Source organism: Talpa europaea, assembly GCF_964194135.1.
Source record: "Talpa europaea genome assembly, chromosome: 5".
In the NCBI taxonomy this organism is placed as follows: Eukaryota; Metazoa; Chordata; class Mammalia; order Eulipotyphla; family Talpidae; genus Talpa; species Talpa europaea.
In genome coordinates, this window is record NC_140071.1 from 116,416,059 (window position 1) to 116,430,691 (window position 14,633).

At 40.9% G+C, this 14,633-nt stretch overlaps 1 protein-coding gene across 1 annotated transcript in view; it reads left to right on the plus strand.

Annotated features, from left to right (window-relative positions):
- Window positions 1-14,283: 14,283 nt before the first annotated feature.
- Window positions 14,284-14,633, plus strand: part of TXK (TXK tyrosine kinase) — a gene marked incomplete at its 3' end in the record, with an annotated part of 34,217 nt that continues 33,867 nt past the window's right edge. Inside the window, exon 1 of the mRNA XM_084234035.1 lies at window positions 14,284-14,459. Within this exon, the coding sequence (XP_084090161.1) occupies window positions 14,395-14,459 (65 nt within the window). The 5' untranslated portion in view covers window positions 14,284-14,394. The remainder of the gene's footprint in view (window positions 14,460-14,633) is intronic.

Genomic DNA, 14,633 nt, shown 5'->3' on the forward strand with positions numbered 1-14,633 from the left:
GTGAAAGTATTCACCAGAGACAGAGTGGGAAACAGAACAGGCAGATTGACTGAAATACACTGCTGAGGGGAACAGTGGGCAAGTCAGGAGAAGTCTGCTGTGCCATGTGGGTTGTTCCCTGCCCGGGGATCAAACTCATGCTGCAGTGGCTGCAGAGAGCTTCAGAGGTTGCGTCTTTACCCCTTGTGCTACCAGGGAGGCTCTCTCTCCCATCATCGGTATGCATTCTTGGTTTAGGATCTGGAAAAACTTTTCTCAAGGCTGATTAGGGTTGGAAATTCATGCTAAATAAAACCTAGCTCTGTGTCACACTTCTCTGATAACATGGGTTAAGTCCACAAAGATATGTCTGTCTTAAAAAGACCCTTAAAAAATAAATGTAGTGGGGCCTCCCCGGTGGCACAGCAGTTGAGCGCTGGGTTGCGAAGCTGCCCGCAGCCTCTGCAGCGCGGGGATGCTCCCCAGCCACTGGAGGAGGGTCCCACATGGCGCGCAGACCTCTCCTGCAGCCCGCTGCTCCCCTCAGCAGTGTACTTCGGTCCTTCTGCCTGCTCTGCTCCCCGCTCTGGCTCTGGTGAATTTTCTCACCCTCCCGCGCTTCTGACTGTACCCAGTGCTTGTATGAATGAATGAATGAATGAATGAATGAATGAATGAATAAATAAATCTTTAAATAAATAAATAAAACTAGTGATGGAATTTATGACAGTCATGAGCAAGTTTGGTCTTTCTGTAAATTCCTGGAAACAAACACATTTCTTGTAGTGAATTTGAAGGAAAACTCAGCTCTAATGCAGGGACACCAGAATTCTCTGGCTTCAAACCACAACCTGAAATGTGTATGTTGGGCGACTGACTTGGTCTTCGGTTCAAGGAAGCTCTTGAAACTGAGCCAGTTTTTCATGTTTTCAAATAAAGATCACCAGCCACCTGCCAGCTATGACCAAAGTCACTAGGAATGAATTCTCCTTGAGGTATTGATTCAAACTGAAACTCTGACATGGGAAATGCTAAAGGAAGGACTAGAGGTTACACTGATGTAAACCCCAAAACATTATGAATGGTGGGAAGGCTGCCAGTTTGCTTCCCACACTGCAGTGGTCTGGCAGCTTTACATCTTGGTGTCTGTCTCAGAGGTGACCTTGAGAATTGTGCCCAGAAGTGGGATTTCTCACGTTGACTTCCTTTCAGTGCCCCCTGGTGGAAACCCACTTCCATACAGAGCCACAGCAGGTGGGAGGAATGTGATCAGAGTCTCGAATGGGTGAGAGGGGGGAGCTTTCCCCAGAAAGAAAACAAAAGTCAAATAAAATGAGAGCGGGTTCCTAAAGGTCACAGAGATTATGTGGGGATGTGATGTCCTTTTCCTGATTCGCTGGTGCAAGACATGTAATTTAAAATATTTGCTGGGGAATAAGAAGCAGAGGAAAAGAACAGTGAAGTGTAAGCTGGGGAAAGAAGCTCCATTTCCTTCCTGTGATAATCCTCAGCCTTGAATATATCCTTCCAGTGGGCAAATAGTCATTTCCCATCTCTGGGGCCTTTCAGTCTCTCTAGTAAAGGCCTTTGATATGGATGAATTTCTGCCTAGCTCAAGAGTTTTCCAAAGGCAGAAAAGAGCTTTCTTTGCAGGTTAAGCTGCAAAAACTTGAGGCAAACAATGGCTTCTGTAATTGCAGTGTACTTGTGAAGATGGCTCTTCATTTGCTCACTCACCAGGGACACCTGTGTCATGGGCCTGATAGATAAGCTTCAGTCAGAAGTTGGCTTGCAAAGAGAATTTTATTCCTGTATTGGCCACACACACACTTAGGTTCATACAAGCAAGCCAACCCCAAGTTCCCAAAGTACCTTTGACTGAAGACAGTAGCTGCAAATGTGTCTTAGCCAGGCCTTCCACCTAGGTGGAAGACCTTAGGCCGTGGAAGTCTCTGGGTTCTAGGGCCCACAGTGTGGATGGTCGCACAGGGTGTTGAGCTGATAGGCAGCTTGTGCCGCTGTTGGGGAGCAGGCCTCCGGGTCTGGGGGAGCAGAGCCGGGAACTGCAGGCCAGTTCCCGGTGTGCCAAACCGGGGAGCAGGAGCAACGAGCAGGGCAAGGAGAGATTTCGGCTGGAGGGTGAGTCTGAGTCCAAAGGGAGGGAGTGAGCTGGACTCCTGAAGAGCAGCCTCCAGCAAGTCCTTTGCTCTGAGCCAGTTGTTAGGCCTGCTCTGAGTCTGCTTCAGGTAGCTGTTCCTTTTATATCTTTTTCATCAGCTTAGGCTCAGGCACCATCTGCTTTATCAGCTTTAACACTCAGTATATGGCCTCAGCTACTTTCATTCATAGTGCTTGCAGGCACCTTAATATTTTCAATTTTACTTGTAAGCTTTATATGTCTGTTACAACCTGTGATGCTGTAAATATCAATAGAAAATGACTATGAGTCTCACACTCACTGATGTCTGCTTTGGAATGAATGAATACTTCATTCTATACAGAAAGACGCCCAGTGTCCTGGAGAGTCATGCCAAGACAAGAGAACACCAGGGAGCTGGTTGGCTTTTTTAATTTTTTTAAGATTTATTTATTTATGCACCCAAGAACTGGGGTGCAAGCCAGTGATGTGGGGGGGGGGCGGTGAGAGGATTCACCAGAGACTGAGTGGGGTACAGAACAGGCAGATGGACTGAAATACACTGCTGAGAGGAGGGGTGAGTCAGGAGAGGTCTGCCATGCCATGTGTGTCCCCTCTTTGGCGGGGGATCTAAGAGCTGCAGTGGCTGCAGATAGCTTCATAGTGCTGTGTCTTAACCCCTTGTGGCACCAGGGAGGCCCCCTGTTTGGCTTTTACAATTTTTTTTTTTTTCACTCAAAGTCACTCCTTTGGCAGAAACTGTTTACAAGCAATTGTGGTGGGTGGAGGAGACAGAATGGAGAACAAGTAGAGGTTGGCCTTTCTGCTCACAGTGGCTTTTGGTCCGTAGGCAATTTAGAAACAAAGCCTTAGTGTAATTAAAGCAAAGGCGGGGTAGCCTGTATCTTTGCTGGAAGGCACTTGCCTTTGTTATTAAATTAGGAAAATGAAAATGTGTGCTACTGAATCCCAGGCTGCAGAAGAGAGCACAGCTAATCAAGGGAATGTCCTTGGGACAAGTCACTCTGCTGGTGTGTAGTCTTGTGGTGAGTTCAGGTTGCTGCGGAAGGCTTTTTTTTTTTTTTTTTTTTTAATCTGCTCCCAATATCATTCCTGCCTGCTAAGTGAAACAGCAATTTCTCTTCGAAAATTCTATCTAAATGTAAGCAGGTAAGTTGTAGTGGTTAATTTTATGGTTTGTCTGGGTCACAATACCCAGATATTTGGCTAAACTTTATTCTGGGTGTTTTTTCTGAATGTCTTTTTGGGATGAGATGAGAATTTAAATCAGTGAACTTTGAGTAAAACAACTTTCTCTATAATGTGAGTGGACCTTATACAATCAGTTGAAGGCCTTAAAAGAACAAATACTGGCCTCCCTGAGCAAGAAAGAATTCTGTCAGCAGACAGATTGTGGACTCAAGCTGCAACTCTGAGCTGACTCATCAGCCTGCTAGCCCACCTGGTCAGATGTTGGACTCCCCAGTCCCTATAACGATGCAAGTGATTTCCTTAAAATCTCTCTTCACCCCCTTCTTTATACCCCCACCCCCAATATAGGTGCCAGGTTTATGCGCATAAAATCCCTTTCAAAGTATCACTGCAGTACATGTTTGCTATTGCATCATTTACAGCTCACCAAGGATAAGTTAATAGCCTCTCTGGTTGCTGTTTGGTTAGAGCCTAGAGTATACTTTAGAGTGCTGAATGCCGTTAGAGCTCTTTTGCTTTTGAGTCAGGGGTAGAGAATGAGTTCAGCACAGAGTTGGGGGCTGAAGATCAGCTCTGACTTTCTCGGTCTTCTGTCGCTATTTTGTCTTTGGAGGGAGAACCACTTCTGCTTCTGTTTACCTGTGGGTCCCAGATAATGCTTGCTGAGTGAGTTCTAGGGAACAGTAGGTCACAAGTCTAACCCTTTGTTCCTGCTCTGAGGGAAAAGCCTGGAAGTTAATTGAGTTATCGCTGAGGCTGAGTTCTAGACACTTCCCCTTGGCTATTGTATTTAGTCTTTTCAGCCACAAGGATAGTCTCACTGCTATGCTCAGGGACACTGAGCCCAGTTCTCTGGGCTTGAATTCTGGCTCAGAGGTTTTTTAGTTCTTTGACTTTGGACAAATGACAGACCCTCTGTACTACTCCATTTCTTTATCTGTAAAATGGAGATAATAATAGACTCTCTGTCAATGTTTAAGGAGTAAGTCAGTCTAGGAAGACCTTACTATAGTGTCTGAATATGGTAAGAGCTATGCTTGGTAGGAGTGGGAACTGCCTTTCCTAGAAGACAGATTTTATTTCCTATGTTTTCCAGATTAGGCTCCTGAGTCATGGCCCAAATTTACATTGTGTTACAAGCTGTGATTTGACTTCAGGTCAGCCTGACACCAATTTTGCTTAGCCCAATATGCTGCCTTAAGAAAGAAAGAAATTTGAACACCAGAAATATTATAGCCATTTCATTTAGCATCTCATGGCTTGATGCTTGATTTTGGATTAGCCTTTTTTTTAAAAAATAATTTTGATAATATATCAGGAACAAAGGGTTAGACTTGTGACCTACTTCAAGTGTTAGCTAAGGCTCCGGAAGCCCAATTTTCTTCTACTTTACCGTTCCACTTACTTAAAAGGTTGTGGTCAACCTAGCTTTCTTGGCGGCCAGACTAAGCTATGAGATATTTTCAAGTTGAACAAGTTACTGAAAAGCAGACTCAGATGTAATGCAATGGTGTAGATGTTGGTGAAGCTTTTTTAAGTTATTTCTTGAATTTTTGTATGTGCCGGGCAATGATGCTGGATGCAATGGAAGACAAAGGAGTATAAGAAACAGTTTATGAAATTGAACTGTCTACAATCTAGCTCAGTGATTCTCTACTGGGAGTGATTTTACCCCCAGAGGACAGTTGATAATGCCCCGGAAACATTTTGGTTTTCACAACCCAGAAGGTAAGGGGTGTTAAAGGCTTGAGGGCAGCACTGCTGCTGATATCTAGTGCATAAAGGCTGAGAATGTTGCTAAACATCCTATAACACACAGGACAGATACTTTTTAAAAAAAAATATTATTAATTTAATTTTTTTCACTTTTTTACATCATTGTTCATTTTTAAACAATATTTGCTTCCCCCTACCCCATCAGGTACAGTCCCCAGAGTTTCCTTCACCAATGCACCCGTGCACCATCACCTCAGTCCCCTGTGCTCCTCCCTCCCTCCCTCTCACCCCTCTCCCTCCTCCTCCCCTGCAGGATGTCTCTGATTTATAATTGGCCATTTTTTGCTTTGTTGTGTTTTGTACTGTTATTTTTTTTTTTTTTACACTGATGTCTTATTTGGCTTCCCTATATTCCTGCTATAAGTGAAACCATCTGATATTTTTCTTTTTCCTTCTGGCTTATTTCACGGAGCATAATTCCTTCTAGTTCCATCCACGTTGCTGCTAACGGCATGCATTTATCTTTTTTGACTGGCTAAGTAATGTGCCATTGTGTACATGTGCCACACCTTCTTGATCCAGTCATCTATTTTTTTTAATAAATTTTATTTTTATATTCCCCATACAATTGCAACCCCCTTATTTTGACCCCAATCCCTCCCCTCGCCGCTCCCCACCCCCCATAGAGTGTCTCTGGTTCATATTTTTTTGTTGATTTTGATTTTCATTTTCTTATAGTTATTCATTTTCCTGGTCCCTTATTTAAGTTTTCTAGATTCCTGCTATGAGTGAGACCATGCGGTATTTTTCTTTTTCTTTCTGGCTTATTTCGCTGAGCATGATCCCTTCCAGCACCATCCATGTTGCTGCAAATAGCATGTGTTTATCTTTTTTGAATGCTGAGTAATATTCCATGGTATATATGTACCACACCTTCTTGATCCAGTCATCTATTTTTGGGCATTTGGGTTGTTTCCAAAGCTCAGCTATTGTAAATAGTGCTGCTATAAACATAGGGGTGCAGGTGCTCTTTGAAAGTGATGTTTCTGTGTCCTTTGGGTAGATACCTAGGAGTGGAATTGCTGGATCATATGGAAGCTCTATGTTTAGTAGGTCCAGAAATCTCCACACAGCTCTCCATAGTGGTTGGACCAGTTTGCACTCCCACCAACAGCGCAGGAGAGTTCCTTTTTCTTCACACCCTCGCCAACATTTGTTGTTGCTAGTTTTTTTAATATGTGCCATTCTCACTGGTGTAAGATGGTATCTCATGGTAGTTTTGATTTGCATTTCCCTGATGACAAGTGATGTTGAACATTTTTTCATATGCCTGTTGGCCATTCGCATTTCCTCTTCAGAGAAGTTTCTTTTTAGCTCTTCTGCCCATTTTTTGATGATCTAGTCATCTATTTGTGGGCATTTGGGTTGTTTCCAGGTTTTAACTATCGTGAATAGTGCTGCAATAAACATAGGTGTACAGGTGTTCTTTTGAATCAATGTTTTTGTGTCCTTTGGGTAGATCCCTAGTGGAATTGCTGGGTCATATGGTAGCTCCATTTTTAGTAGACTGAGGAACCTCCAGACAGCTTTCCATAGTGGTTGGACCAGTTTGCACTCCCACCAGCAATGTAAGAGAGTTCCTTTTTTCACCACATCCTTGCCAACATTTGTTGTTTCTTGTTTTTTTGGTATGTGCTATTCTTACTGGTGTAAAATGGTTTCTCAATGTGGTTCCTACCAAAAGCAATATACTATTCAATGCTATTCCAATAAAAATCTCAATGACATTCTTCAAAGAAATAGAACAAATACTGAAGAAATTCATATGGAGCTACAAAAAACCTCAAATAGCCAAAGCCCTACTGATGAAAACAAAGGAGAAAGGAGGTGCCATACTTCCAAACTTCAAGCTATACTGCAAAACCATAATAACTAGGAAAATATACAGACACACAGACCAATGGAAATGAATAGAGAGCCCAGAAATAAAACCACACTTATATGGACAACTGATCTTTGACAAAGGAGCAAAGAATATGCAATAGAATATGGACAGTTTGTTCAATAAATGGTGCTTGGAAAACTGGACCATCACATGCAAAAAAATAAAACTAGACCACTACCTTTCATAGTGCATAAAAATCAACTCAAAATGGATAAAAGAGCTGGACATAAGACCTGAAACCATAAAATATATAGAAGAAAATAGAGGTAAAACACTACAAGACATACATCACAATAACATCTTTAAAGACTCATCACCCAAAGCAAAGAAAGTCAAGGAAAAGGTAAACACCTGGGATTACATCAAACTGAAAAGCTTCTGCAGAGCAAAAGAGATATTAACCAAAACAGAGAGACACCCCGCTGATTGGGAAAAAAATCTTTGCACTCCAGTCAACTGATAAGGGACTGATCACAAAGATATATAAAGAACGCACAGGACTCAACAAAAACAAAATAAACAATTCATTCAAGAAATGGGCAGAAAAACTTAAAAGACATTTCTCCAAAGAGGAAATGCAAATGGCCAACAGGCATATGAAAAAATGTTCAACATCCCTTATAATCAGGGAAATGCAAATTAAAACCAGGACAGATACTTGACCCCTATTTCCCAACAAAGAATTATCCAACCTGAAATATCCGTAGTGGTGAGACTGAGAAAAACTAGAGAAGTGAAACATGAAGAAATTTAAATGGCCATGTAAGGTAGACCCTAACTTTACTACCTTGCACTGATTATTAAGAGCCATGGGGCTGGACGGATCGCATGAGCTTTAGGAGCCTAAAGGAAAATTAGATGGAAATGAATTGCCATGGAAGCCTTTACTGGCCTGGGACAGAAACTCTGTAAGTTGTCTTTGAGGACAGAATGAGTAGAGGAAACTGGTGAACAGTAAGAGTTGAGTGGGGTTAACCAGATTATGTAAGATCTTCAAAATAAGGGAAGATAATCTTGATGCCTTATGTAGTGGAAAGTCTTTTTAGATGCTAACAACAAAGAGTAGTTTGTCAAGATGGACATTTAGTGAAATGGGTACATAGAATGATTGAGGAAGATGATGCTCAGTGGTTGCCTGGGGAAAAAGAGCAGAGAATCTGGGGTCAGAGTGACTCTCCACTCACCTGCCCTTTGAAGCTTGGTGAGTTCAGATTCATCATTTGTAAAGTGGCATTTACTTCATTAGGGTTGTTGAGGATTAAAAAAATTAATACAGAAATGCAGTTATGGGTTGGTGAGGATTTGGACTAAGTTGGTAGCAGAGGAAATAAGAAATCAAAACCAAAATATCCGAACAGATTAATGTTAAATAAAATATAAAAGATGAGGATTCAGGAAGAATCCAAAGGTTTTACAGTGGATTCATTCACAGACTTAGGAAATCTGGAAAGAGGAACCAAGAGAATTGTTTTTGTACTGGAGATAATGAGAAAGAAGATTGTTCTGGTTAGGCAAAGGATAAGACAGTGCTGAATTAGTGTTGTCCTGTAGATTGGACTGGCATGTGAGAGAAAGAGAGGAGTCCAAGGTGTCACCAAGATTATTGGCCTGAGCAACTAGAAAAGTAGAATTGCTTTGGATAAGGTAGGGATGTATAGATGGCATCTGGGAAGGAAGGAAGAGGAGCTCAGATTTCATCATGTTAATTTAAGGTGTCCATGAGACATCTTGCACTTGGGTATTCAAGTCTGGAGTTCATAAGAATTGGGTCGAAGATGTGTATTTGAGTGTCATCAGTTGGTAAAAGTTTTTAAGCCACAGGTAGAAAGGAGATAATCATGAAGTGAAGGAGATAGAGAAAAAAAGAGAAGAAACTAAAAGCTTGTGGGTAGTCTGATATTAGATCAAGTCTAAGAGGCTAAGGAAATAGTAAAGAAAGCAAAGGAGATTGAGAAGAAGGAGAAGCCAGAGAACAAAGTGCTAAATGCTGCTGAGAAGTCAACTAAGAGAGGATTCCCCATTGGATATTGTGGTGACCTTAACCAGCTTGGGAGAGGTGGTAGTGATAAAAACAAAGACTGGAATGGGTTAGGAGGAGATGAGATGGAAAGAATTAGAGGCAGCAAGTAAAGACTACATGTTTCCAGATTTTATTAAAAATAGGGAGCAAAGTTGATGGAGTAAGATTAAGAGTGGTTTGGTACATTTATAATGGGTGAAGTAAGAGCTTATTTGTATTAATGGGAATGATCCAGTAAATAGGGCACAAAATGGTGATGAAGGAGAGGGAGGGAGTATTTTAAAAATTTTGAATTTAAAAAGTGCTACTTGTGGCTTTGGCATGTTTTGCCACAATCTATACCATGTTCTGATGCACATCTCTCATCTGAGCAACCTACATTTGGGTTTTCATATCCTGCCTGGATAGATACAGATCTATCTGGGGCTGTGAAACAGCACTGGAATAAATAGATAAGAATGTAAATAGAATCACTCCTGCTAAAACAGACAGAGCCCCCAACTGCTAAGGTACCCTCTTTCTGAGAAGAATTTTTGGCAATTTGCTCATGAAGATGCCATAGATGAAAACTGACAGAAGCAGCTGAAATCTAAAAACCCTTTAATACATTGTAGTGCCAATTTGGGGGACGTAGTAATTTATTTTATCTTGATTTCCAGAAATCAACCTTCAGATGATCCTTGAAAGAGGGGTGGTTTCTGGGTATAGATAAAGGAAAGGTGAAAATTATTTTATCAAGGGAGAGTGTTGAAGCAGTAGAGGGAGCATGGAAGAGTCCATGCCTGGCTTTGGACTGGGACTATATCTTTGGGGTAGAAATCAGATGTTGGCCACTGGATTGATTGCCATGTGTCTGTAGCCCGAAGATTGACTGCTGTGTAATGTCTAAATCAGAGGAAGACAATAAATAATGCCTGGGTTGGAAGGTTAACTTCTGTGAAAGGAAAGGGAACTAATACATATATAGTGTGCTGGAAATCTTTTCTCTCATTTGCTCTATTATAAACCGCAAGGATGTCCCGTAGGTATTAAATGTGGTGCTCAACCTCCAAGATGGTTCAGTAAGCTCAGCCTCTTGGTATTCCTTTTTCTCTACCCTGCACTCTATCCTGGAAAGGTAACCTGGGGAGGTTGGTTCAACACATTTCCAAGCCCTCTGGCTTCTGGTTGAATTATACTCATGGGAGTCCTGGAAGGTAGCTGTGATGAGATTGTCTTGAGCTGGTTGCATCCCTCAATAGAAGATCACTACTGCTAACCAAGTGATCTTTGCTATACTTAACTCTCTTTTTTCTGGTTCTGTTGGACCTAAGGATGGTCCAGAAGTCCTTCACTGCTGGACTCAGGTTTCTGCACATCCTTTGTGATTCCTTGATTCTCACCCATATCTTCACAATTAGTCTTTCTGTAAATCAATCTTTAATAATTATTTTAGTTTTAGTATGTCATGGTGATAGAATAATTGGTGTCAGAAATGGCTCTAGAAAGTAGAGCAAAAATTAGACCTGAAATTTATTTGGTCATATATTTTAGGGTCTCATTGCTGAGAGAAAACTCAATAATTTCTTGTAATATCCTTAGTGGTAGCCTGGGATAAAGTGCATAAAGAGAAGAAGATGCTGGCTCTATGGGGCTTCTGGAAAGTTCCAATATGAGAATCACACATAAACCCCTAGGAATTTGGAGTTTTCCTTTGTTCCTGTGCTGATAACTATTTTTCATTTAAAAAGTAGCTCCTGGCTTGCTACTGGTAAAGACTTAATGGTTGATCATAGATCATAAAATAGTTCTGTGATCCAAACTTACTTTGAAGAGCTGAGTTATCTGACTCACTGAACCATAAAATTGGACACACACAGCAGCAATCCATCATAAAAATGGAAGCAATGTATTTGAAAGTGGGCCTTAGCAGATCGGAAGTTTCAAGAAAGTTTCTTGAGCATGTGACTTACATTCACATAGTACCTATTCTTTCTGTCCCTCCTTCAACTCATGCCAGAGACCCCGATGTAAATTCTCCATCAGCTAATGATGGAGAAGCTCAGGCTTTAGGACAGATCTGTACCCTGAGTTCACACCAAAGGGAAATAAACAGCCATTGTGTTACAGTCCATTCCAGCAGTAACCAGAAAGATGGTGTTGAAATAAAATCCTCCCAGAACTTCAAAAAGAAATCATTTGTTCACTTTATTAGGGAAAATAGTCTGATTCATTGATCTACTTTGATTCATGGGCAATGTGAGAAAGAATGGCTGGGAACATTGAAAGAACAAGGTTGTGATTTGGTGACAAGGAGACCAGGGAGATAGGAGTGTGTTTGAAACTCTCAGAATGGGGATAGAATGATAGCCCAGAGAAAGATATAACAGAGACTACAAGGTGATCCATTCTGTGGAATCAGTTAGCCTTTTCTCAGTTTCACTGGTGCTTATTCAGGGGTTCTCTGTATATTCTTACCAGGTAATCCAAAATTCAGACACCGCTGGCTTGATAAAACCAAGGAAAAACCTGCTAAAACCTAAATTACTATGATATCTGGGAGTCAACATCCTGTAAACTAGTAATGGTGACCAATAGGATGCAGTAAATGTTTTAAACCACCAGCAAATATGGTATTGCTTCCCCAAAGCCAGGATATATAAATCTGAGAACTAAGGAGTAGGGATTAGAATGACTCCTCTCTCCATTTCACCTAAAAACTCTCTGGAATATTGGTTTTTTTTTTTCTTTTTTCCATGCCTAGCTTTATATTTTTAATAAAACACTTAAAATGAATTCTTTTCATACACAAATATATACTTTCTTTGGGCTGTGAACAAATTACTACAAACTTGGTAACCTAAAACAACAGAAACTTATTATTTCACAATTGTGCTGAAAGTACAAATTTGAAGGAATACTGTTATTCACATTCCCTGACACTTGGGTTTGGTGGCATTGAAGATTCTAGTGCTCAAGTGGAGAACTTTTATTGAAAGGTGAGATGGCCCTTTGGCCATTTTGGGATTCCTTATACCAGTGAATCAACAGGTATAGAAGGAGATTCATATATCCTGGGGCATCAAGGACTGATCACCTTTGTGATCATCAACTTAGGACTCAGGACAGCACAGAGGTGGGATTGTAGCAGTCATGTTTAATGTTACTTTTTCTTTCCTCCTTGTTTCCATCTCTACTTTACTTTAAAAACCCTAATAATGGCTGATGTACTAGGTTTCAGGTAGAAGTATTGTTACAGGGCAGGGAGAGGGGCACCCCAGACCCCGCAAACCTGCCTGCTCTAAATAGGTTCTGCCATCTGCCACATCAACACAAAACATATGAGACTTTAATGAAAAGGAACTTTAATACAATTAGTAAACAATACAAGAAAGGCAAAGAATATAGTTTCTAAATCAAGCACCCAAAGTTACCCGTCCCCTCATGGGTAAAAGTCCACCCAAGTGGGATTGGCCCAGAGCAAGGCCCCAAAGCCTGCCCCAAGTCTAAAGCATCTTCCAGTGGGGACCCACAGAAAAGGATCAGAAACAAACAGATACGTTTGGGAGGAAAAGAGCAAAATCAAAACCAAGATAAAAGTTGCCATTGTCACCTCCCCACAGGTCTGTCACCCACATTGTGTCAACAAGTCCATAACCAAAAGGCCAGCACAGTTTCTTCATGTGTCTCTCAGCTCCATGTGCTCCTCTAGGTCTCCTTCTGGCTCTCCATCCTGCTTCGTTCCTTCCTCTGATCCTTCTCCAGCTGCTTCTTCTCCCTCCTTAACTCCACCCTCCTTTGGGCGGGGCAGGGAACCTGGAAACTCCCCTTTTCCTGGGCGCCACCATGTTACAGTATGACCTCATTGACATCACCTTGTCATAGTACAGGAGCTGAAACTCCCATTGCAGTCTCTGTGCTGGGGTCATGGAGTGGATGCTGAGAGGTTGACTTTATGTTCCAAAGACTTTAGAGGGATATTTAATTTAATCTTCTCAACAACTCAATAGTAATAATAGATCTTGATTAACCTTTTACTGTATACATGTCAATTCCCTAGGTGCCTTGCATGAATTGATTTAATTAATATTCACAGTAGCCTTACATGCTAAATATCCCATTATTTCCATTTGACAAATGAGGAAATGGAAACACAGAATTATTTAACTACTTTGCCCAAACTCACAAAGTTAGAGATTAACCTCTGTACTACAAGCCTTCTCCAAAGATGTAGGTGTGCTTATCTTGTTTGTACAGATGGGAAACAAAGACTTAGGGAAGTAAAAGGATTTATCCACAGCTAGGACCAAGCCTAGGTCTGTCTAACCTCATCATTAATGTACTCTGCTTCCTTAATGATTCATTTTGGGGTGTTGATATGAATGAGGAACAGATGATAGTGAAATGCAGATTTTACTTGAACAAAAAATATCCTTTTGATAAATTCAGAATTTATGATCTTTAAAAATGATAAATGACATAACTTCAATAAAGTATAGATTGAGTTTCACTATAAAAGTACAAACATGACCCAGATTCACTAACTAGCTGTTTCTTTCTTCAAATATCCAGCTTATATTTGGATTTAACCTATAGAAAAGTTGAAAGCCAAAAAATATATGGATATATTTTATATACAAAATATAAAAATAAAATAAATATATATAACATATTAAGTTATATACCAGATATTGAAATATAAAATATAAAACATTTATATAAAAATAAATATTAAAATATACTCAAGAAAGATGGACCTAATTCGAAATCCCTGCTAACAGATTTTATTATTATTTTTTTAAGATTTATTTGTTTATGCATACAAGAACTTGGGTACAGGCCAGAGATGCGGGGGTGTGGGGTCTGAGAGGATTCACCAGAGACAGAGTGGGGAGCAGAACAGGTGGATTCACTGAAATTCACTGCTGAGGAGAGACAGGAGAGGTCTGCTGCGCCAAGTGGATCATCTCCCTGGCTGCGGATAGCTTCATAGTGCTGAGACTTAACCCCTTGCGCCACGAGGAAGGCCCCCTGCTAACAGATTTTCTATGAGAACATGGTTTTTCTTTACATCTTTGGAGAATCATGTTCTTCTTTACATTTGTTGCCTGACATTATCGTGACCAAATATAATGGTCAACCATCTGCACATTGAGGAAATGCGCAAACCAGGCCTGGGGAGAAGAGCATGAGAAGGGAAACCACATTGGCCAGGGTGCCAGGAACTTATTTATGCTATAGTAACGGTGCTTTACGTTCCACTAGTTGAGGAGGGCAGAGTTCAGACTTCGTATGTGCTTTATAATTGTTCAATTCACCACTGTCTTGGAGGGTTTCCCCTTTGGAATAACACCACCAGCCTTACCTATCCAACATTATGGACTTGTGGCTCTGTAACAGCTGAAAATGATCTGCTTTTCAGATAATACCATCCAGTCGATTTTCTGTTGCTGCTGTTCCCTACAGAAGCGGTAAGTATGCTTCCAAGGGCAACTTCTTGGAAATTAATTTATTCTTTTCTTTACTGTCTATTTAACATCCATGTTTCTTTGTGTCTGCCTGGGAAATCTTTCTCTTCTTCTCTCCCTGTTGGGCTCAAATATCAAGCCTTGGATCCTCCTTGATTCTCTTGGATTTAATTGCTC